This window comes from Canis aureus, chromosome 5 (assembly GCF_053574225.1).
Source record: "Canis aureus isolate CA01 chromosome 5, VMU_Caureus_v.1.0, whole genome shotgun sequence".
NCBI lineage: Eukaryota > Metazoa > Chordata > Mammalia > Carnivora > Canidae > Canis > Canis aureus.
Genome location: NC_135615.1, coordinates 19391672 through 19414054, shown reverse-complemented (window position 1 = coordinate 19414054; position 22383 = coordinate 19391672). Strand labels below are relative to the sequence as shown.

General features: G+C 39.2%; 1 protein-coding gene across 10 annotated transcripts in view; it reads left to right on the top strand.

The window, feature by feature from the left end:
* The window catches only part of CACNB2 (calcium voltage-gated channel auxiliary subunit beta 2), a 374487-nt gene that overhangs the window by 173064 nt on the left and 179040 nt on the right, over positions 1 to 22383 (top strand). Inside the window, exon 1 of one of the 10 annotated variants that reach the window (XM_077897023.1) lies at positions 18682 to 18918. The exons of 8 other annotated variants lie outside the window; for them this stretch is intronic. In XM_077897023.1, coding sequence (XP_077753149.1) covers positions 18868 to 18918 — 51 coding nt within the window. In that variant the 5' untranslated portion in view covers positions 18682 to 18867. Of the gene's footprint in view, positions 1 to 18681; positions 18919 to 18962; positions 18990 to 22383 lie in introns of those variants that run through there. One more of the 10 variants, XM_077897025.1, reaches the window with a different exon arrangement.

The following is a 22383-nucleotide window of genomic DNA, read 5'->3' as shown; positions in this document are numbered from 1 at the left end:
AAACTCTGAGGGTACCCTTAGCCCCAGCTGACCTTTCCAACGTCATCTTTCTGTGTCATTGTTTAAAATAATTTTCACTAACTTTCACTAAGGTGTCATTAGGAGAGTGAAGAAGAGAAAAGGTGAGAAGGAGCTGATGTTCCTTTACACTTTTACCACCTGCTTCATCTGGTTTGAGTGGAAGGAAAGTGGAAGTGGAAGGAAACACATCGTTACCTCCCCTGTGCTCTTAACCCCACAGCACTTTGCTCTTTATTCCCATCCACATGACAACCCACTTCACTAAAACTGCCCTCTCAGAGGTCTTCAAGGACCTTCTCCTGACTTATTGCAGTGCCCTCTTTGCACCCCTCATCCTACCAAACTTCTTTCTAGTGTTTGACTTCAATGGACAGTCATTATTTCCTGGAAACTTCCTACTTTTACTCATCCATTCAGTAAATACTTATTGAGTTCTCAGACTGAGGCCAAATGAGTTCTCATTTTGGGCATTGGGAAATCAGTCATGAATAAGATGGTTGAGATCTTTGTCTCTGAAACGTTCTGTTTTAACTGTGAAAGGCAGCAGATAGATAAAACAAAACAACAAATTATGGAGAATGGTGGATGTTTGTGATGAAGTGAAGTCTTTTCTAAGGAGGTGACCTTTGAGCAGAGACCAAAAAGACAAGGAAAAGCTACTCTGTGATCCAAGGTGTAGAGCATTTCAGGCAGAGGGAGGTGCAAAGGCCCTGAGAAGTGAGTCATATATTATTCAGGAACAGACAGGCCAGCATAGCTGGAGTAGAAGGCCAATGGTGGAGATGGCAGCACATAATGTCAGACAGATCGCCAGGGGCAGGTTCATTGTTGTGTTCTTATAGTCCCACTCTTCTTCCAAGGGTACTTTCCACTAATACATTCTCTTTGGTCAGCCCTTGATCCTTCTCTTTATACTCTCCCACCTCCAGAACCTATTAGTTCCTCCATCAATTGGTTACTACTCAGCGAGAATTAATTTCTTCCTCTCTGATCCTTCTACAAAACTCTTGCCCTTTTTATATCCAGCCCATATTCTCCTCCATTTTTCTATCAAACAGAAGCTTCTTAGCATAAGGAGCTTATCTTACTTACCTTCAGCAAGGGCAAAGGCTTTCTTACTGCTTTTGTTTCATTTGGTTTGGGTTTTGGTTCTTGACACATATGTACAAGATAAATGTTTTTGTTTTATTGAATAGGTGAGTACCTAGTGTTTCCAATATAGCTTATAAAATCAAAGACATGATCATCAGTGGTAGTAATATGGAATGTTTGAGAACATGAAGTCTGGATCTAGACTTCTGGAACAGAATCCCAGCCCAACTAGGTACTAACTGTGACCTTGCACAAGTTAATCTATCATGCTTTTGTTTTCTCATTTGTAATTGGGGATAGTTGTATGTATCCCATAGGGTTATTTTTTAGGTTGAATGAATTAAGGCATGTGAAACACTAGAAAATAGCAGTCAGAACTCCATGACTGTTGGCTACTCTTCATGTATCTGTTGGCTGAAAATCTTTGTAGGAGATGTTATAGTTGATTGTTATAGTGTTATAACATGTTATAGTTGATTTTCACTTAGGTGTCGAGTAACTCTTATTTGATTTTTCACAAATTTTGGAATACCTGCAAAAGTCATTTCATTACAAGTAGAACAACCATAGCCAAGAAACAAGGATTTATTTTTGTTTGTTTTTTTTAAGATTTAATTTATTTATTCATGGGAGACACAGAAAGAGAGGCAGAAACGTAGGCATAGGGAGAAGCAGGCTCCTTACAGAGAGCCTGATGCAGGATACCATCCCAAGATCCTGAGATCATAACCTGAGCCAAAGGCAGGTGCTCAACCACTGAGCCACCCAGGTGTCCCAAAACCAAGGATTTGACTAAAAGAATGATTGCCATACTTAATTTACTTGATTTCTAGCTAGAATTACTGTTGACAACACTGAAGGAGATCAAAGAGCCTACAGTTTTCCTTCTTAGGAGACTATTAGTAAGCTCTTTGCTCCACATACTGTGAACTGCAGTATTCCTAAAGAGCAAACCAGTAGAAAAATATGTCTCTTAGATACAGAGGGAATTGGGAAAGCAAGAACAGTTCTTCATAGATAAAGCTCAGGAGCTCTGATGCATCCAGAAGCTTTGGGACGTTTTTTCAGCTAAGTGAGAAGTTGATTCTGAGCCTCTACACACTGGGAAACCCTCCCTACCCCAGCATAACCAATCACATTCATTGATTAGATCAAGTTGCGATATAAATATGACAGTATAACTAGACTTTGAGAGATTGCTTTAGCATCTGTTTTAGTTCTTTGCATGCTTTCAGGAATACCACTGTACCTTGAGGATTTAATCAATTTCTTCCACAAGCTGCCAGGTGAATATGGCAAATTAGTGCTTAGAAGACAGTTGTTTTTTTGTGTGTGTTTTAATAGCCTCAGTAGTCCAATAGTTGACATCCACAGGAGGCACGACTTCATATGTGTTGTGGCCTGCAGAATGAAGCCATCTTTTGCTCTCTGCCCCATGTTTGTAAATTTGGGGAGGAGCTGGGGTTGTCAATAATGAGGAATCTCCCAGGATGCTTAAGTCCCTTGGGTACACTAAACACTGATTCCCAGGAGAGTATAGCTAATGGCAGGAATCATTAAAATGAACCAAATGACACCCAGAAAGAAAGCAACTCATCTTTCAGGGATGAAACCTCATGACTTATAATAAGCAGGCAGTGAGCAGATTATTTGTGGTTAGTATTCGTTGATTGTTAAAGATCTTTGCTGTTCTGACTCAGTGTTTTGTTGTTTGTTTTATTTGTAAATTTTGTCCAATTTCTTTGTTCAATGTAAACATCCTACGTTTCTATAATTTTACAAAATGATCTTGAATGAAATGAAATAAGATTAGAAATAATGATTTGAGGGCTATGAAATATCTCTACATGATTTCATTTCTTCTAAAGAAATTGGGGGCACCTGGGTAGCTCAGTGGTTGAGCATCTGCCTTTGGCTCAGGGCATGATCTCAGGGTCCTAGGATCAAGTGCCGCATCAAGTTCCCTGCAGGGAGCCTGCTTCTCCCTCTGCCTCTTTCTGTGTCTCTCATGAATAAATAAAATCTTAAAAAAAGAAAAGAAAAGAAAATGAAAATGAAATGGTGGGGGTACCTGGGTGGCTCAGTTGGTTAAGTGTCCAACTCTTGATTTCAGCTCAGGTCATGATCTCAGGGTCACCAGAATGGAGCCCTGCATTGGCTCTGTGCTGAGCGTGGGGTGGAGCCTGCTTAAATCTCTCTCTCTCTCCCTCTCCCTCCATGCCTTCCTCTTCCTTATTTATGTGCATGTGTACTCCCTCTCTCTAAACAAATAAAAATATAATAAAAAAGAAAATAGAGTGGTATTTTATGTTATATTAATTTTTTATTTCAAAATGAATTAATGTAAAAGAGACAAAAACTGTATTTGTGAGCCTAAAGCCCCAAGTAGATAATAAATTGCCAAAACAACATTAAAGGAATAAAACGTCTTCATTTTGCATTAGAGATCAAAGCTTGCTAAGTCACTTTGGATTAATAGACTTTTAATGTTTTTATATGCACAGCAATCAGAAATACATTAAATATAAAAATTGTACTTTTTGCCTGAAAATATCTAGGACTTTTTTTTAAGTTAAAAAAAATAGTTTAGAAACTAAATGCATATAAAAAAAAAAATACAACCAAAACCCACCACCTTATCTATAAGCAAATGACAGCAAGCCAATGCCCATATAACCCCTCCAAAAAATGTCTATAAAATAGAACATTTCCCAACAGCTCCCAGAAACATCCCTCTGCCTCCTTATCCTTTCTACTCACCACTTTTGCCTAAAGGTAACCACTGTCCTGCCTTCTTGACTTTTATGGTGATAAACTCCTTGGTTTTCTTTATAATTTTATCTTTCTCACTCCTGTACATTTCCCTGAGCTCTGTAGAGTTGTTTTGCCTAATTTTGCATTATGAAACCCTACTCTTTGTATATATGCTTTGGAGGCTTGCTTTTTTTCCCTCACTAAATACAGCATTTCTAACATTGTTCTATAATGTTTATGTAATCTATTAGAGACTATATCATAATTTACATGTACACTCTACTGTCGAACATTTTTGGGCTGTTTCTAGTTTTTGAAGACTAATAGAATTATAGTGCAGTGATTATGGACCTGAATCATCAAAAAAAGGTACACTGGGATTCCATACATTCGATGAAAAAATACATGGAATAAGAGATGATTTATATCAGAATGCACCTAAATGTGTTATGTTTGCACACTTAAGGAAATGAGTTTTATTTATTTATTTATTTGAAGATTTTATTTATTTATTCATGATAGACACAAAGAGGCAGAGACATAGAGGGAGAAGCAGCTCCCTGTGGGGAGCCCAATGCAGGACTTGATCCCAGGACCCTGGGATCACGACCTGAGCCAAAGGCAGACACTCAACCACTGAGCCACCCAGGTGCCCTGGAAATGAGTTTTATTACCAGAAAACTCACTCACTTGGAATGTCCTCATGGAAAAACAGAATCACATTCAGTAACTACACTCAACTAAAAAGCAGAAGAGTAGATTTTCCAGCTTTTTATTTTCCTATCCAGAAATAAAAGTAGTAAGTCTTTTTCAGGCATGTTTTAAGGAGTTATAGTATCATTACAGTTCTTTGAACATCTCTAAAGTAAACAATATAAACCTAGTTATCTCAATCTTAAAAAGTCATTTGTAGCCATCGATAGCCTGGCCAATATACAACAGGTGGAACATTATGCACAATGGTACAATGTAAGGAAAACTCAATATACCATATAAAATGATAAGAAAAAATACTATTTTAACAATCTCTCTCTGAGTGAAGGTAACAGCAAGGGAGGCAAGTGAACCTTGGCTAATACTTTGGCTTGTGAGGAATTAATAGGTCATTCATTTATTCATGCACCAAGTATTTATTAGACACCTTCCGTGTGTTTGATCACAGTGATGCTAAGACAAGAACACACAATTTTTTGCTTGTGAGATGCTACAGACTTAGGGGAAGAGAGGGATATTAGGTGACTATTTGCATATACAGAGTGATTGGTGCTACATTATAGCAGAAATTTTGCTGTTGTTGCCATCACATATAATAAATGGATGGTCGTGATACAGAAATTATTCAAAGAGAAATAAACCAGTTGGGAAGTGAGTAATGTGGAGTACAGAACAAGGGAAAGAATACTTTAAAAATAGTTAACCTTTATTGGGAACTTACATGTGCCAGACGCTAGGCTTCACATTTTGCATATGTTGTCTCCTGTGTTCCTCACATTGACCCTTTGAAGATATACAGATAGTGTTTCCAGGCATGACGACGTGTGACACAGTCATAGTGATATAGTGACCTGTACTTGGAAGGGCCCTAACTTTGGGTTAATGCTTTGCCAGTGCCATCTTGAAATTCTTAATAATTTTGGACAAAGGGCACTCCATTTCCACCTTGCACTACACCCTACAAATTATGTGGCTAGAGTGTGCACTGTTAGTTCCAAAAACTGGGGTCTATGGAGGAGAGTCACTTGCCCTAGTCACATAGCTCTTAAGCAGAAGAGTCAAGACCCCAGCCTAATTCTTTGGGATGCTGATTCCTGTCCTAACTCCTGTGCTGGTCTCTTTACCTTCTATTTTCAAGATAAATAACAGATAAATAGAAACTACAATTTACCTGAGTTAGTATACTGAAATGGAAAAGAAGTCAGGAGAGGAAAAGAAAAAATGGATCGATGGTTGGTTTAGAATTGAATGAAACATGATCTTATCATCATGGCCACCTTGAGTTAAATGGGGGAATCCAAAATAAGTAATTAGTAATGGAAAGCCCTTCCCCAAAGTAAGCAGAGCTTTGAATTTGAAATCATGTTCCCAGGCACCTGGGTGACTCAGTGGTTGAGCATCTGCCTTCAGCTCAGGTTGTGATCTTGGGGTCTAGGGATCGAGTCCCACATCGGGCTCCCCACAGGGAGACTGTCTCTACCTCTCTCTGTGTGTCTATCATGAATAAATAAATAAAATCTTTTTTTTTTTAGTCATGTTCTAAGGTGACTGCTGAGTCTTGGTTATCCAAAGTGCAATTTGATGTTGACCCAACCATGTTCTTTCTTGGTAGTTTATGCAAGAAAAGCCAAGAGCAGAACATTTGTGGTGTTAAAGTTCAGCAAAAGAAGCAGATGGAGGAAGACATGCAACTCCTCCTTCCTCAGACTCCATCAGTAGTGCTATGCCCTCTGACTGCATTAGATTAAAGATTGAAAATAAACAGGATCCATTTGATCTTAATAAGCATAGTTAACTTAGGGGACCTTCTACTTTAAGATAGCCTCACTTTTCTTTGGAATATGGCAGTTTACTCCTCCAACTATGTAGGATATGCATCCAATTTTTATTAATGCTTCCCATTAATTCAGTAAGTAGAAAGTAATGATTTTTAAAAGCACTTCCTTGGACAACCCTTCCTTGAAGACTAATTAAGTCCAACTTCCATGAAATTCCAAAACAACATTCTAGAACATTCGTGCTTTGTTCATTTGGTTTCGGATAAAGCCTTGAAATATGTTCTTATCTTATTCCAAAGCACCTGTGGATTTCAGGGTTCAAGACAAGTCAACCACAAAAGAACATGCCTATGATATGAAGAACATGTTTTTTTTGTAAATGTATTCATTACGCGTTCATAATAAAAAAAAACAACATAATTCTCTTTTGATTCATTTCTTCAGCCTCCAAAAATATCAGATGTACTTAAATGTTATCTTGTGGAAATATGCACATCTGGAAATACTAAATTGTGCCAGCAGTGTTTTTAATGACCACAATCATGCCCGTACTCTGCGAAGGGCAGAAGTTTAAGACTGTATCTGACTAACTTCCTCTCCTGCATGGACAGAGCTCAGCACGCTGGGGGTTCTGGAGCCGGAGCTGAGTGGGGCACAGGGCTGATTTCAGACTCTGGGGCAAAGGGAGCTGGTGTTAAAGGCAAATTCTAATTGAGGACAGGTCAGAAGTGCCAAATGCTGGAAGCAGATTGAAAGTTAGGAGTGGATATGAGAAAGAACTGCCTGTGAAGTAGGTAGATTCTGCAGCCAGTTCTGGAAGGATCCAAGATTCTGGGAGACACAGGGTGTATCATGGCAACATCAAGGACTCGGTTTCAGGGGATGCATTCAAGAGCTTCGAGAATTCAAGGCTCAAAGACTCAGCAGGGAACAGTGATGAAACCTGCTGAGAAAAGAGGAGAATCAGCCATGGCCCTAACACGATAGTTTTCTATCTTGGCTGCACATTAGAATCACCTGGGGAGCTTTTAAAACTCCACATGCCCAAGCCTCGTCCCAGACCAATTAAGTCAGAATCTCAGGGGGTAGGCTTCAGGCATTGGAAGAACTTAAAGCTCCCCAGTGGTTCCACTTTTGCAGCAAGGCTGAGAACCCCTGGTTTCAAGCAAGTGATGGTGTTTACCTGATTTATGTATCGTATATATCATAATTCACAGATTAACCACATTATACCTAAATATCCTTATACCGAAGGCGAACTTATTTATTTTTTCAAAGATTATTTATTTGTTCATTTGAGAGAGAGAGAGAGAAAGAGAGAGAGAGAGAGAGACAGAGAGAATGAGCAGGGAGGAAGGTAGAGGGAGGAAGAGAGAGGAGAGTAGACTCCCCACTGAGCAGGGAGCCAGTCGAAGGGCTTGATCCCCGGACCCTGAGATCATGACTTGAGCTGAAAACAGAAGTTTAACCAACTGAGCCACCCAGAGCCCTGTAAGGTGCACGTATATAGTCGATCTACACATACACTTATGCAGTTCTGCTTACCAGATGGTAGTGCTCATCATCAAAGACGCTCGTCCTCTGTCATCCTCAAAGACCAGTGTGGAATATATTGCAAGACATTTATCCTGAAGAGCCTACTTACAGTGATTGACATTTGGGACTCAATGACATGAATCACAATCGGGGATGAAACGAGCCCCAGGGCTCATTTGGAGATTTGTAGTGTACGATTTCATTGGATAGAGAATAAAGAGACAGTTTTAAAATGTCACATTTATTTTTGGGATATCTCCAGTTTTTCATCTGATGCTCAGAGAATTAGTTTTGACCTCGAAGATCTTCTGAAATGGTCTCTGGGTCCTCAGACCACACCTTGAGAACCACCAACCTAAGGAATGCACACAGTAAAAGTAGTTCGGATTGCAAATCCACAGATGTATTTCCCACGTTCTCTTGGGCTAGAACTACCCACTCTGTCCTTCACTTGTGAGAATTTTATTTTTATGTCTGTTTCCCTAATCCTTTCTTCACTTAGCTGTGGTACACAAATCATTCAGCTTGTGCATGTTCTGGGCCAGGTAGGAATAAACATTCTTGATGTGGATTCACAACCATACTGCAAAAAAAGAATAATAAACCCTCAGAAAGTTTCCCCCAAATAAAATGCTAAGCAGGTTTTAATCTCATTTGAAAACATGAATAAGGGTTCCACTTGTCATATATTCCAAAATTCCTCAAAAAAATTATTCTCATAAAAGCAAATGATGAAACATGCCTCCATTGTTTTAAAAAATGTGGTTTTGAATATATGGTTTTGTTAGGAGTGGTACTCCTCAATCATTCCATAATAAAAATAGGGGTGTGGGGGAGATATATGCTTTAAAAATGGGTCCGTGTTGGGATCCCTGGGTGGCCCAGTGGTTTAATGCCTGCCTTCGGCCCGGGGTGTGGTCCTGGAGTCCCAGAATCAAATCCAATGTCGGGCTCCCTGCGTGGAGCCTACTTCTCCCTCTGCCTGTGTCTCTGCCTCTCTCTCTCTCTCTCTCTCTCTCTCTCTTTCTTCTTTCATGAATAAATAAAATCTTTTTAAAAATAAATAAAAAAGTAAAATAAAAATGGGTCCGTGTTTGTAGTAAAAATCAAGGAGTAAACATTTACATCTTTGAGATTTAGACTAAATTTACATCTAGAAAAATCATTTCACTGCTTCATCGGAGGAATTAGTAAAACGAAATCACATAGTAAGAGCCATTCCATTTGAGCTCATGATCTTATTTTTAGCAGTCCTGTATGCTTTTCTGTATCCCTAATTCAGTTTCCCTCCTGTCTATTATTAATCTATTTTTTATCTACTTAAGTTTATTCTATTGTACTGATTTATAAATTCATGTTTTTAAAACTGAGACATTCATTGTAGATTAGGAAAATGGTTGCTAGGGCTAGGTGGTGGGGGAAAATGGGGGAACATAGTAAAAGGGTACAGAGTTAGCTATAGGATAAGTAAGCTCCTGGTGACTACAGCTGACAACATGAGGTGTTCCCACACACACTACAAGAAGGTAGCACGTGAGATGATGAATGTGTTAATTAACCAACTAGATGGCAGGGATCCTTTCACTATGTACATGTATATATCAAACCACCACAATGTACGCTTTAGGTACCTTACAATTTTATATGTCAGTTATATCTGACTAAAGCTGGAATCTTAAAAAGAAGACAAATAAGTCCTAAAAATCATACTCATTATTAAATACTTAGAATGTCTGGCAGAAAAAAAAAAAAAAAACAGGGAAAAAAAAGAATGTCTGGCAGACTTTATTTAGGTATATATTATATGTGAGCAATTTGCAAATGCATCAAGATATCAGATATAGTCCTAGGACTCACTACATCAACAAGCTTTAGTTTGAAGAAGAATGGGGTGAAAATTTGATTAACCAAGCAAGTGCCAATTATTTTGATCAATTTTTTTTTAACCTAAATCAGTTGTGAATCTCCTAGAGATGATAAGTGGAAGCTCTAACTGGTTGAGACTATTGTATAAAGTCCCTTCCTCCAGCATGTCTAATGGAATAGCAATCTTAGAACTGTTAGTGGGAGGTCTAGACTAAGTCTTTAGCCTTTCTTTAGAGTAACAGTTGAACAACCTCTCTTCACTTTGGAAGCTTCGGAGGCTTCAGGCAAATCCAGGTAACTCAGCCAGTTAGTTAATGGCAGCAGAGTTGGAACTAACTCAGTTCTACTGTCTCTGGGTATAGTGTACTTTCCACTTTATTGAATGTACTTCCAGGTTTTACTAGATCATGGACCAGACCGTATTCCTCCAAAAGCAATAAGAGAGCCATGTTCATGGCAGTCACATTACAGCTGAAACTAGCTTGGTGGACAAGCCACAGGTCCTGTGCTCATTCTAATGGCAAGGCAAATATGATCTAGAAATCGATACACTGGGTGTATCTTCAACTATTGCTATAAGCTGTAGAGAAAATCCAGCCAGGTCATGTGACAGAGAGTAGTTCCACCTTGGTCCTAGAGCTCAGGGCTTCTTTGAGGAGATGAGTTTACTAAATAATGTCAGAAGGTGGCAGCCCTGTATGTGTCCACGGGGAAAGCATTCCAACTGGATAGAAGAGCAGATGCAGATCCCTGACACCAGAATGCGTGCGGTGCAGTCTGGGGACATCAGGAAGGCCACTGTGGCTTCAGCTGTGGCGCCGATGGGCAGAGTGAGGGGAGATGAGGTTGGAAACATGGCCAGGAGCCAGTTCTCACCAGCCCTGCACATGGCTTATTTCAGCTGCAGTGAGAAACAATTAGAAGATTTTAAGCAGTGGAACGATTGAAATGAATTCATCCTTTAAAAAAGACTACTTTGGGTGTGCCTGGGTGGCTTAGTTGGTTAAGCATCCAACTCTTGGTTTTGGCTCAGGTCATGATCTCAGGGTTGTGGCATCAAGCCCCACGGCAGACTCCATGCTCAGTGCAGAGTCTGCTTGTCCCTCTCCCTCTGCTCCTCCCCACCGCTCGTGAGCTCTTGCACTCTCTCTTGCTCTCTCTCTCTCTCTCAAATAAATAAATGAATAAAATCTTTAAAAAGAAAAGAAAAGAAAACTTTGGCTGTCTATGGAGATGGGACAGCAGCCATGAGAACTAGAAGCTATTGCTGGGCCCGAGTGGCTCAGTGGTTTAGCACCACCTTCAGCCCAGGGTGTGGTCCTGGAGACCCGGGATCGAGTCCCACATCGAGCTCCCATGTGGAGCCTGCTTCTCCCTCTGCCTGTGTCTCTGCCTCTCTCTGTGTGTCTCTCATGAATAAGTAAAATATTTTTTAAAAAAATAGAGGCTATTGCTAAGCAGGTCATAAGGGAGGTGACAAAGGTTGGCTCGAGTGGACAGGACCTGCCAATGAGTTTTTGGTCTGGTCACAGGAGGACAGTGGTGCTATGCACTACAGTGTATAAGATTGGGCTGGGGGGCAGGCGGGAGAATCAATAGTTCCTTTGGAGGCAGATATGTTTGAGAATCCTATTGGAAGTTCATGGGGAGGTGTCAAGTTGGAGTTACATGCAAGAGCCTAGAACCCAAAGACCTGGGATATTTAAGACCACCTCACAGAAACCTCAACACAGGTGAGAAGTGAAAATTTCAGGAGGAAAACCCTGAAGATGGCAGATAGAGCAGGGCTGGGAGAAGAGGATTAAGAAATGGGGTGTGTGTGTCAGGGGCGAGGGTATCTCAAAAACACAATGCAAACCCAGCACTTGATGTACCCCCCTTAATCCTCAGCACACACCTCATACTGCATAATTCAGTGGCAGCTGTTTTAAAGGGAAATATTGAACCATTAAATAGGGCACATTGAATTACACAGGTTCCTTCAATTACTATAGAAAGTAATCAGCAATTTTTCTTATAGATTGCTCTGGAAAGACATTTAATGATAAGGAAAGAGAGGTTTATTATGTTAAATGCAGGTTGCAAGTACCAAAAAATTATAAACTATGGCTCTTGGGGTCAGGGTTACAATAGAACAGATCCATGGGGGAACAAAGAGGCCACAGGAGTCCCACAAAGCAACCTCTCCTCCTTTTATTTTTCATAGAATAGTCTGAAGTAGCAGCTTTGAGGTAGGTTAAATTTACCGTGACTCTTTATTAATAACAATACTCAAGGATATTTTCAAGTATATCTTAGCCAATAATGTGGAAAAGCAAGCGGTGGGGAAGAGAGTCCCTTTCGGTTCTTGTAGTTGGTTAGTTGTGATATGTTTGGAAATTAGGACATTGTCTCCAAAAGGAAGTTGTTTGGCCAATGTAAGTTTCTAACTAATGGCAAAGTGCATAATATGTTGTGGTTTTTTTTTTTTTTAAGATTTTATTCATTTACTCATGAGAGAGACAGAGAGAGACAGAGACAGAGACACAGGCAGAGGGAGAAGCAGGCTCCATGCAGGAAGCCCGAAGCAGGACTCGATCCAGGGACTCCAGGATCATGCCCTGAGCCAAAGGCAGCTGCTTAACCGCTGAGCCACCCAGGCATCCCTGTTGTGTATGTGTGTGGTTTTTTTAAGGACAGCTTTTTATCAAGGAGGGAAGAAGGACAAAAAGCTAGCTGAGTTCCATCCACTGCTAAATTTTTCATGAAATAAAAAGAAGGGAGCTTCCTTTATTTGAGTGGCTCTGATTTAAATGAAGATCCTCCCCTCATCTGTAGCTAGATGAATTAGGGCCAGAGTTGATAACAGACTCTTTATGGGAATAAAATGTGAGGAAAGAGATTTAACAGTATAACCATTTGGGTCAAATAGTACAGATGCAGGAAAAAATTGCTTTGTTTTTTTCTCATATTCTTCTGAACCAGTAGAAATTTGTTGGAATTTGTTGTCACATGAAATTTTTAAAAAATGAATTCATTAGCAAAAACAATATTAGGTGGAAAGAAAATACAATTATAAATGTGACTATTTTCATTATGTGTTTTGTTTTTTCTATGACATTTGGAATTGTTTGCTATTTTTATTTCTTGAGAAAAACAATGTGTTTGGCTGTTATTTACCAAAAACACATGTGAGGCTTAGAGTGTACACACACGTTAGAGTTTTGTTTTGTTATCATGATTCACTGTCTGGCTAATGCACGCCATAATTATCCGTATTTGTACACATATCGTGGCCTTTTATAATCAAAGACGACACTATTGATGACATGAGCTCTAAATTGGGGTGTGATCAAGGGAGTTTTTTTCACAATCCTTGCCCATTAGATAAACAGTCTGGCCTTTGAAGTCTGGAGTGGCCACTCAAAATATGTGATCTCCAAAATTTTGCCTTTTTTTTTTTTTGGTCTCCTGGCAACACAACATTATTTATACTTTGGCCACCACCATCCAGAAAGGTCTGCTGCTGTTTTAAAGTTTAAAACAACAAATGGGAACGTTGTCTCAGATTGAGGATTCAGTACTGCCGAAGCTGTCTTCCCTGCCTTCTGTTTATGTAGACAGATAATAACAATTCTGAATACAAATATAGCAAAATAAAGAGAACCCTTCTCTCGGCAGATTGGTGAGCATGCTTCTTTAGTTATAAAAATAGCACTCGAGGAGTTCTCTGGTTCTAATGGCAATTTCATTAAGCCTTTTTCAGTTTAGCAAAGACAACTTGGGGGATGGTAAGGGGTGTGTAGATGGGAATTGGAAACAAGCTAAAGCAAAAGTTTAGTGGTGTGAATGCCAGTAGGGACTGCAGAAACCTCTGGTCCTTCCATCTGAAATCTGATGCCAAGCTAGGCCATGGTCTCTGGGCTTCTCCTGTAGAAAATCACAGAATAACAGGCACTTGGCCGAGCTCCCAGGGGCTGCCTCTGAGCCGTTCCCAATTCACAGCAGGTTGGCTTCTCCTGTCCCTGCCCTTTGCCTCTTCAACCCTCTATCCCACTTTGAGGCAACCTGGAGTAGATCTAGATGTGGTTTGAATTTCACAGGCAGTCATCTTGGTTTATAATTTAAAGTACTTCACATTGATAGCACCACTATAAAGGGTACCTTCAGGTTTCTCAACCTCAGCACTATGGACATATTGAGCTGGAAAATTCTTTCTGGTGGGAGATGGGGGCTGTGCATTATAGGATATTTAGCAGCGTCCTTGGCTTCTACCCACTAGATGCCAGTAAACCACCCATCCATCCCAATGTGGCAATCAAAAATGTCCCTAGACGTTGCTAAATGTCCCCTCAGGGCAAAATCATTCCCAGCTGAGAACCACCCAGTTATAGCAAAGAAAATTAACATTTATTTGTCATCTCTGATGTGCCAGATGTGTGCTAGATGTTTCATGCAATCCTGACAATTCTCTTGAAGTCATCTCCCCTTTTCACAGATTAGGAACCTGAGGGATAGCAAAGATAAGTGTTGCTATTTGTTTTGTTTTGTTCTAGTTTTTGTTTTTCCAGTGCTTAATAATGAAAATACATTATAAAACCAGGGAAATTATTTTATATGTAGAAAAAACAGAAAATGTCATTTTTAACATTTTTATTCTAGACTATGAGTGTATTTTAGACATGCTCTAAATTATAAACACTTGGCTTGAAAATATGCCAAATGTATGAAAAACCAAAAATTCACTACTGGAGGGGCACTTGGGTGGCTCATTTGGTTAAGCATCCTGCTCTTGGTTTCAGCTCAGGATCATGGGATTGAGCCCCATGTAGTACTGTGCACTCAGCGAGGAGTCTGCTTGAATATTCTGTCCCTCAGCTTCTCCCCCACTTGCTCTCTCTGTTTCTCTCAGATAAATAAGTTTTTAAAAAAGAATCATGGCACACCTGGGTGCCTCAGTTTGTTGGACTCTTTGTTTTGCCTCAGGTCATGATCTTGGGGTCGTGGGATCAAGCCCTGTGTTGGGCTCCACACTCATTGTAGAGTCTGCTTGAGATTCTCTCTCTCTCCCTCTGCTGCTACCACCACACTCATTCATGCTCTCTCTCTTTCTCTGTAGAATAAACAAATAAAATCTTTGGGGGAAAAAATTATCACTACTGGATACTGACTTACCCACCTAAGTTAAGATTGCCTTCCCTTTTCTACCTTTTAACACTGGAAAGTGACCAAGTTGTCTTGGATTTGTTATTTCTTGTGGTTTCCGGCATGATACACTGATCTAAAATCCTGCATGGATTTCTGTTATCACCTTCCTTGCTTATACTCTCAATAGTCTATTTGTCTGTGATACCTACACCTCTTATATCTTCTCTCTTTTTCTCTTTGTCTTCCCAGAGTCATCAGAAAAATATTCCTCAGTCCCATTTGAAGGGAAGAAAAAAATCCTATTTAATGTGTGAAAAAAATGCTATCCCAGGAATATACTGTTGTTTAGTGTTAAAGAATATATAGGACCTTGGAAAGGCACTGAAATTGCCTTCTAGAATTTCCGTTCTCCTCCTCCTCCTTTTCAAACCCTAGTTGATTTTTTGCTTACCTGAAACCCGCATTAATTTCTGACATTTTTCTATTGTAAGTATATTTTAGTGGCATCATATATTAATATGAGCTAGACTTGGAAAGCTCACAATCATATGTCATTGTCAGAAACCTTGAAAACTGATGGTCAAGTATAATTTTTCAAAAATTTCAGAATGTTTATCTTAAATGTACAATGAATATGTGTCAAAGATTTTTTTCTAATTCATCAAGAAAACTAGCAAGATGGTAAAACTAGTTTAAAAGATTAAGGAAGGGATGCCTGGGTGGCTCAGTGGTTGAGCATCTGCCTTTGGCTCAAGTTGTGATCCCAGGGTTCTGAGATCAAGTCTTGCAGCCGGCTTCCCATGGGGAGCCTGCTTCTCCCTCTACCTATGTCTCTGCCTCTCTCTCTGTATCTCTCATGAATAAATAAATAAAATCTAAAAAAAAAAAAAAAAAAGATTATGGAAGAGGAGTGCCTGGGTGGTTCAATTGGTTAAGCATCTGCTTTCGACTTGGGTCATGATCCCAGGGTCCTGGGATCAAGCCCAGCATCAGGCTCCCTGCTCAGTGGGAGCCTGCTTCTCCTTCTCCCTCTGCCTGCTTCTCCCCCTGCTTGTGCTCTCTCTCTCTCTCTCTCTTTGTCAAATGAAAAAATAAAATCTTTAAAGAAAAAGATTACAGGAGAGATGTATTTATTTATACTCATTGAAAGGAAGATACCGGGCTAAGATTTCTTACAATACATACAGAACTGGTTACTGTTGTACAGGACAATAAAACAGTCATTTGGGGGTTATCTTTTATACAGATGGAAATCATTAGCATTTTTACTGGATGAATTTGTTTCTACTGGTCAAATTCACTGGCATTTCTATCAACTTTCTACAAATTAGTATTTACCCTCAAAATATATAAAATATCCTAATCCAAAGTAAATAGTGAGTTAAACGAAGGTTTCTAATTTCCCTAGAAAATTAGATAATCCTTGGTTGTCAGTTAGACATTTAAAACTTTTGGGGGGTTGAAAAAATAATATAAACCTACCATAAAAAGTTTGAAAATACTAATCTTTTTATGTTTTGTTTTCTTAAGAGAGAGAGAGAGCACAAGTCAGGGGAGGGGCAGAGAAAGAAAGAGAAAATCTTAAGCGGAGCCTGATTTGGGGGCTTGATCTGAGGACCCAAAGATCATAACCTGAACCAAAATTAAAAGTCAGATGTTCAACTGAGTGAGCCATCCAGGCACTCCAAAATACTGAATTTTTTAAAAGAAGGAAAAAAAACCCTACCCTTAACCCACTACCCAAATGCAACCATGATAATTAGAATTCATGTTTCCTTACAAGTTTTTAACCGTGGAGTCATTATTATGAAAAGAAAAAAATTGATAGGCTATTCTTTTTCTTTGACTTACTCTCATATATCATATGTATTTTGTTATATAATGAAAGTGTCCTATAAACATTTTATTGTCTATATAGTGATTTGGCATTTTTGTATTCCATTTTCCACTATTTTTTCTAATTCTAAAATTATTTCTTTTATGAATAAGTAATGCATTTATATGAAGTTTTCAGAGTTACAGAAAATACATAAAAAATAATACAGTGGCCAATGGTGGAGGTGCAGCTGAGTTTAAGAAATAAAATATCACTAACAGAGTTACCCCACCCTCCATTAATTCTTCCAGATGTACTCCTATCCAGATGTAACCACTCTCCTGCATTTAGTACTTTTTCATATTTATTTGTATTCTTTTACTACCTACAGGAAGTGTATAGCATTTTTGCCTATTTTCAAACTTCATACAAATCATATTATAGGTTCTTAAGGTATAAAGGTTTTACAACTTGCTTTTTTCTATGGACATATTTGTGGGGATTTAATCCATGTAGTTACTTAGAGACCATTCACTCTCCTTGCTGTAGTGTCTCAAACCTTGTTGAGCCACTCTCCTGTTGATACACATTGAATTTGTTACCAGGCTTTTACTAAAATCCCCAGTGTTGCTAGGGACATTCTGTGCATACGCCTCCCTGTGTGCTTGTGTGAGGGATGATGGCAATCCGAGAGCATGGTCATTAACAACTTCACTGCCTTCGCCTTTTGCAAAATCTCTAACTTGGCTGTACCAATTTACACTCCCACTAACAACGTCTGAAAGTCTGGCTGCTTTCCATCAGGGGTTGGCAAACCTTTTCTGTAAAAGACCAGATCAGAAATATTTAAGCCTTGCTAAGCGACGTGGTCTATCTCATAACTACTCAACCCTGTGACTGTAATGCAAAAACAGCCATAAACCATATGTATATGAATGAACGTGACTGTGTTTGCTTAAACCTTTGCTTGGGGACACTGAAATTTAAATTTCATCTAATTTTCAGTGTCACAAGATACAGTCTTCTTGATTTTTTTTCCAGTCATTTTAAAATGTAACATTCTTAGCTTGCAGGTGATGGGTAATGGGTAGCTGGTTAGTTTTGGCCTTCAGCCAGAGTATGCCAACCCTTGCTTGACATCCTCACCAAGATCTGGTATTTCAAATACATTAAAATATTTTGACCCTAATGACTGTGAAATGGTAAACTGTGATTTTCATTTGTATTCCTGACCAGTAGTGAAGTCAAGTATTTTTCATGTGTCTTGGCTGCTAGAATTTTCTCTTCTGTGGTTTTATTTATTCATTTTTCTTTGCCATATTCTTTTATGTTGTGGGACTTTTATTTATTGGCTTTTGGGAGTCCTTTCTGTCTTCGGGATAGTAATCCTTTGTTACATGCTTTGCAAACATGTTCTTAGAGTATCGTGGTTTTTGCTCCATTTTTTAAAATTGTCTTTTGATGAAAAGACGTTTTCAGTTGAAATGAAATTGAATTTCTCCAAGCGATATTTATGTGGCTGTGTGGAGAAAAAAAAAATGTGTTTCTCATGCACTTGGAGAATGTGAAAGGTGACCACAAAAGAAAGATATCACTTTCTTGTATGCGAAGGAGGAAATATTTCTTCATCGGATGTGAGCGAAAGAATGTTCTCACTTTTGTTCCAGGCTTTTTTTTCTTTTTCCCCCAGTCTGATCGTTTTCTTGAACCCCTGACGGCTTGGCCAGTTGTGCAATCTGTTGTCCTATAGTAGAGAGAGTATGCTTAGCGCGGCCGCAGCCAGTGCCGCCTGGAAGGCCTGCATCTGACATTGATGAAATGTTGCTGGGCTTTCACAAGTGTGCAGGCTTTGCTCCTGCAAAGCCAGCTGACGTAACTGGCAGTAGAAAAAGCCCCTCCCACTTGTGTTTGTTAATTGACTTTGATGAGCTTGTCTGCGAGGCCTAAGTGGTTCCAGAACCGTTATAATCGGAAGAACTTTGAGAAAGTCACACTGGCTGGCTAAGACTGCACACCTCGAGCCAGCCTAGGACGAGGAAGGCAGTTGCTATGCTGGTCAGCAAAGCAAGACTTGGCTGCCTTGAGCTGTTTTATTGAGTTCTTGCCCCCGTGAAGCACATTCCTGCTCTCTGGAGAGCTGGGTCCACTTGGAATTGGGCTGGCATGCTGGACAGACGCCTCATGTCTCCTCAGACTAAGTGCATCATTCCTGGGGTAAGCGCGCGGGCAGGGAGGCAGGCCAGATGCACCGGTGTGGTCTCCAGAAGACGGGCATGTCCTTTATTGTGAGTGAGCTCAAGCGAAATCGCGTCAGTTGCTTCTCTTCTTCTTCTTCTTCTTCTGCAAGTTTTCCTTATCTTGCCAGAAATGTCATTTGCAGTGTTATGATGTCAGTGCTCAGGTGGTTTGAGCAGGGAAAGCGCTAACTCTGGTTTGAAACTGGTATGTGATTGAGATCAGTTTAGTAGCTTGGGGGGGCGGGTAGAGAGTGGGGGAGAGACTGGGAGACACTGGAGAGTGGAAATGCTTTTTCCAGCTGTAGACAGTCACTTGTTGCATTTGCACATCGTACTGACAGCCTAGCCACTGAGCTGCTTTATTACACCCCCCCAGGCCTTTCTGTGTAAATCAAGATGATTTGACTTCCTGCATGGCTGCAAATCCAGATTTCATTGCTTGTTTGTCACCTCAAAAATTTGTGAGTTTAATGAAATACAGGAATGAAGGCTAATGTTTAAAATACTTGATCAACAGGGCTCTACCTCACAAAGATGGGATGTTTGGGTCTTTAGATAGCGAATGGAACTTTGAAAGTAGAGATCCCCTCATTATTGGTGCCCTCCTAGGGAAGGCTTCAGAACAAATAATTGTTCTAGAACTCATAGATGAAACTAAATAAAAATAAAATCTAAAAAAAAAAGCCTAAAGTAAAAATCCTAAGGTTACAAATATCTGTGCTAATAGGACACGAAAATACCTTTTTTAAAATCAGTAAAATACAGCTTGCCTAGAAATGTTTTCCAAGGTACCTCTTCTGTTTCCAGTTCCAAGCCTCACTAAGTTCATCTAATGAAGGAAAAATAATTCTTGCTGAGAAATACCTGCGTGTGGTAATCATCGATTCCGTGTTTTATGCGACAAAACTGTGAGATGTCTCTTAATCTATGTGATCCTTCATGATACGTTATTGTATCTCATCTAAAATTTTCTAAGCACACCTTTTCCCTTGCTCACCTTTGTCTGCTTTAAAGTTTATATTTCTATAGGCTGGCAATATGCAAACTAATTCTAAATGATTTCTAGGTAGTTGATAGTTCACGCAAGTATCTGAGCTTTTCAGATGCCACTCACATTTAATTTCGAAATTATTCAATACCTGTTTGTTCTGAGGGATATCTGGAATCATCCTTTCCTGTAAACCTGCCTGCTTTCTAAGAATGTAATCACACACAAAATAGCTGTTATGGTTGTTTCTGCAGAGGAATTCTTTCGTGAATTAGGAAAATGTATAATCCTGAACCCAAATTGCTAAATATCCCAAACTGCCAGATACATTACAGTGGTCATTTTAAATATTTTCAGCAGTGAAATTGGGCTGAAAAATGTCACAGTTATTTAATGGGGATGTCTATCTAGATGACTTCAAAATGGTTGAATGATTATCGTACAGTTAATTTCAGTTCTACGAAAGATTATGGGGAATCTGCATGGGGACATTTTATCCTTTTAAACTACTTCCTCTCCTCCGATCCTAGATTTTTGTTTCCTGTGACCTAATCACTTCTCATTTGAACTTATACCAGTGTTTGAATTAGGCTGATAAATACATGGATTTTTGGCCTTAAGAGTTAATGTTTAAAATAAGTATTTATAAAGACAATTCTCTTTCCATTTAACACCATCAGTCATCCTCAAAATTCCCCAATGATGGCAGAAACTATTATTTCAATTTGGACAATAATATAAATGGAGATAATTTTTTAAATCCATATATGTGTAGATAATTTTAAAAATACATGAGTTTGTGTATGTATATGTGTTATGGAGTAACTTTTTAGGATACTGAATAAGCTATATGACCCTGATTTTTGTTCTAATCAAGTATGATTTCAGCTCTTACAGCAGTTATACTTTAAAGTCACTGAAGATCCCCAATGTGTAAAAACCCATGTAGAAACCATACATTTGTTTCCTGTCCTGAATTAAAATGAAATTAATAAACCAGTAAAATTTGATATTGATAATTACTTTTTCACTGGCAAGGTCAAAAAAATGTCTCTGACTAGTGTTAAGTGCATTTGTTTTCTTTTTATGAATTCTGCTGTTGCATTGTTAAGCTTTCTTGAATATTCTTTATGACTGAAACTACGTGCTATAATTCTTAGACCAAGGTAGGGACTCCTTCTATGTCCTTGCCTCCCTTCCTTACAACAAAAATGATCTCTCAGACTTGTGCAGGCTTTTCTGTTTCTTTAGCACATTACCCACAATTTCAGTGTTTTCTTTTTTTTTTTTTAAGATTTTATTTATTTATTCATAGAGACAGAGAGAGAGGCAGAGAGAGAAGCAGGCATCATACAGAGAGCCCGACGTGGGATTCGATCCAGGGCCTCCAGGATCACGCCCCGGGCTGCAGGCGGCACTAAACCGCTTTGCCACCGGGGCTGCCCAATTTCAGTGTTTTCTGACTGGTTTAGAGCAAGCATTTAGATATAGTCACACTTAACTTTGAATATTAGGCCATTACCTTCATGATTGCTGTGCGATTGGCAGATTTGGATCATCTCTGAATTGTAACGTTAAGAAGAGTAATATCTGCATTTCAAGTGTTTGTGAGAATTTTTCTTAACAATCCCAGTGCATATAGACTGCTTAGTGCAGACCCTTTGGTTATTAAGGGAATGCACATTCCTGTCTACAGTTTCTGCAGTGGCTAATAATGCAAGAACTTGGCTCTGGGACCCCAAACCGTGATATCTAGGAGAGACAGCAAGGGAAATTTATGAGCTGTTTATGATTTGCATACTGGAAGAAGGAGAGATTAAAATAAATAACAGTCCTGTGAAGTGGGACTCCTAATTGGATATCTGTGGACCCGGGATCAGAGGGCTGGGAGAAGGCAAGTGGAAACCCTCTGGAAATGATATGCAAATATTTGAGTCTGTATACAGTCTCATTTTCTAGCTTTAGTATATTCTCACTGTGGCCCTCAACTCCCAAATGGCGAAGCACCAGAGCTCCTGAATGACAATAAGCCCGAAAGAACAAAAAAGATGGAGGTTAAATATTCTAAGAAGTTTAATGATCTTTGAAGTATTATTCTTTCTTTCTCTTCACCTTTATGTTGCTAAAGCAGTTTAGAAAGGGAAAAACAAGAGAAGTTGATATGTGTCTGTGTGTTCTGTAGGGGAGGAGAACTTTCCCTTTCTTCCCTTCTGGGTTCTTTGGCTGGTCTCATAATTAAATTGACATGAAACAGATGAACAGGAAAGAAAAAAAAAAACAAATTTAATTTTGTACATACGGGAACCCATAAAAATATGAGACTCAAAGAAATGACCAAAGCAGGCAGCCTTTATGCCTTTTAGAAAAAGAAACAATACAGTTGTGAGGAATTGACAAAACAGGGGTTTGGGATTAAAGTAGCAAATTAGTGAAGAAGTAACAAGGTTTTGTTCA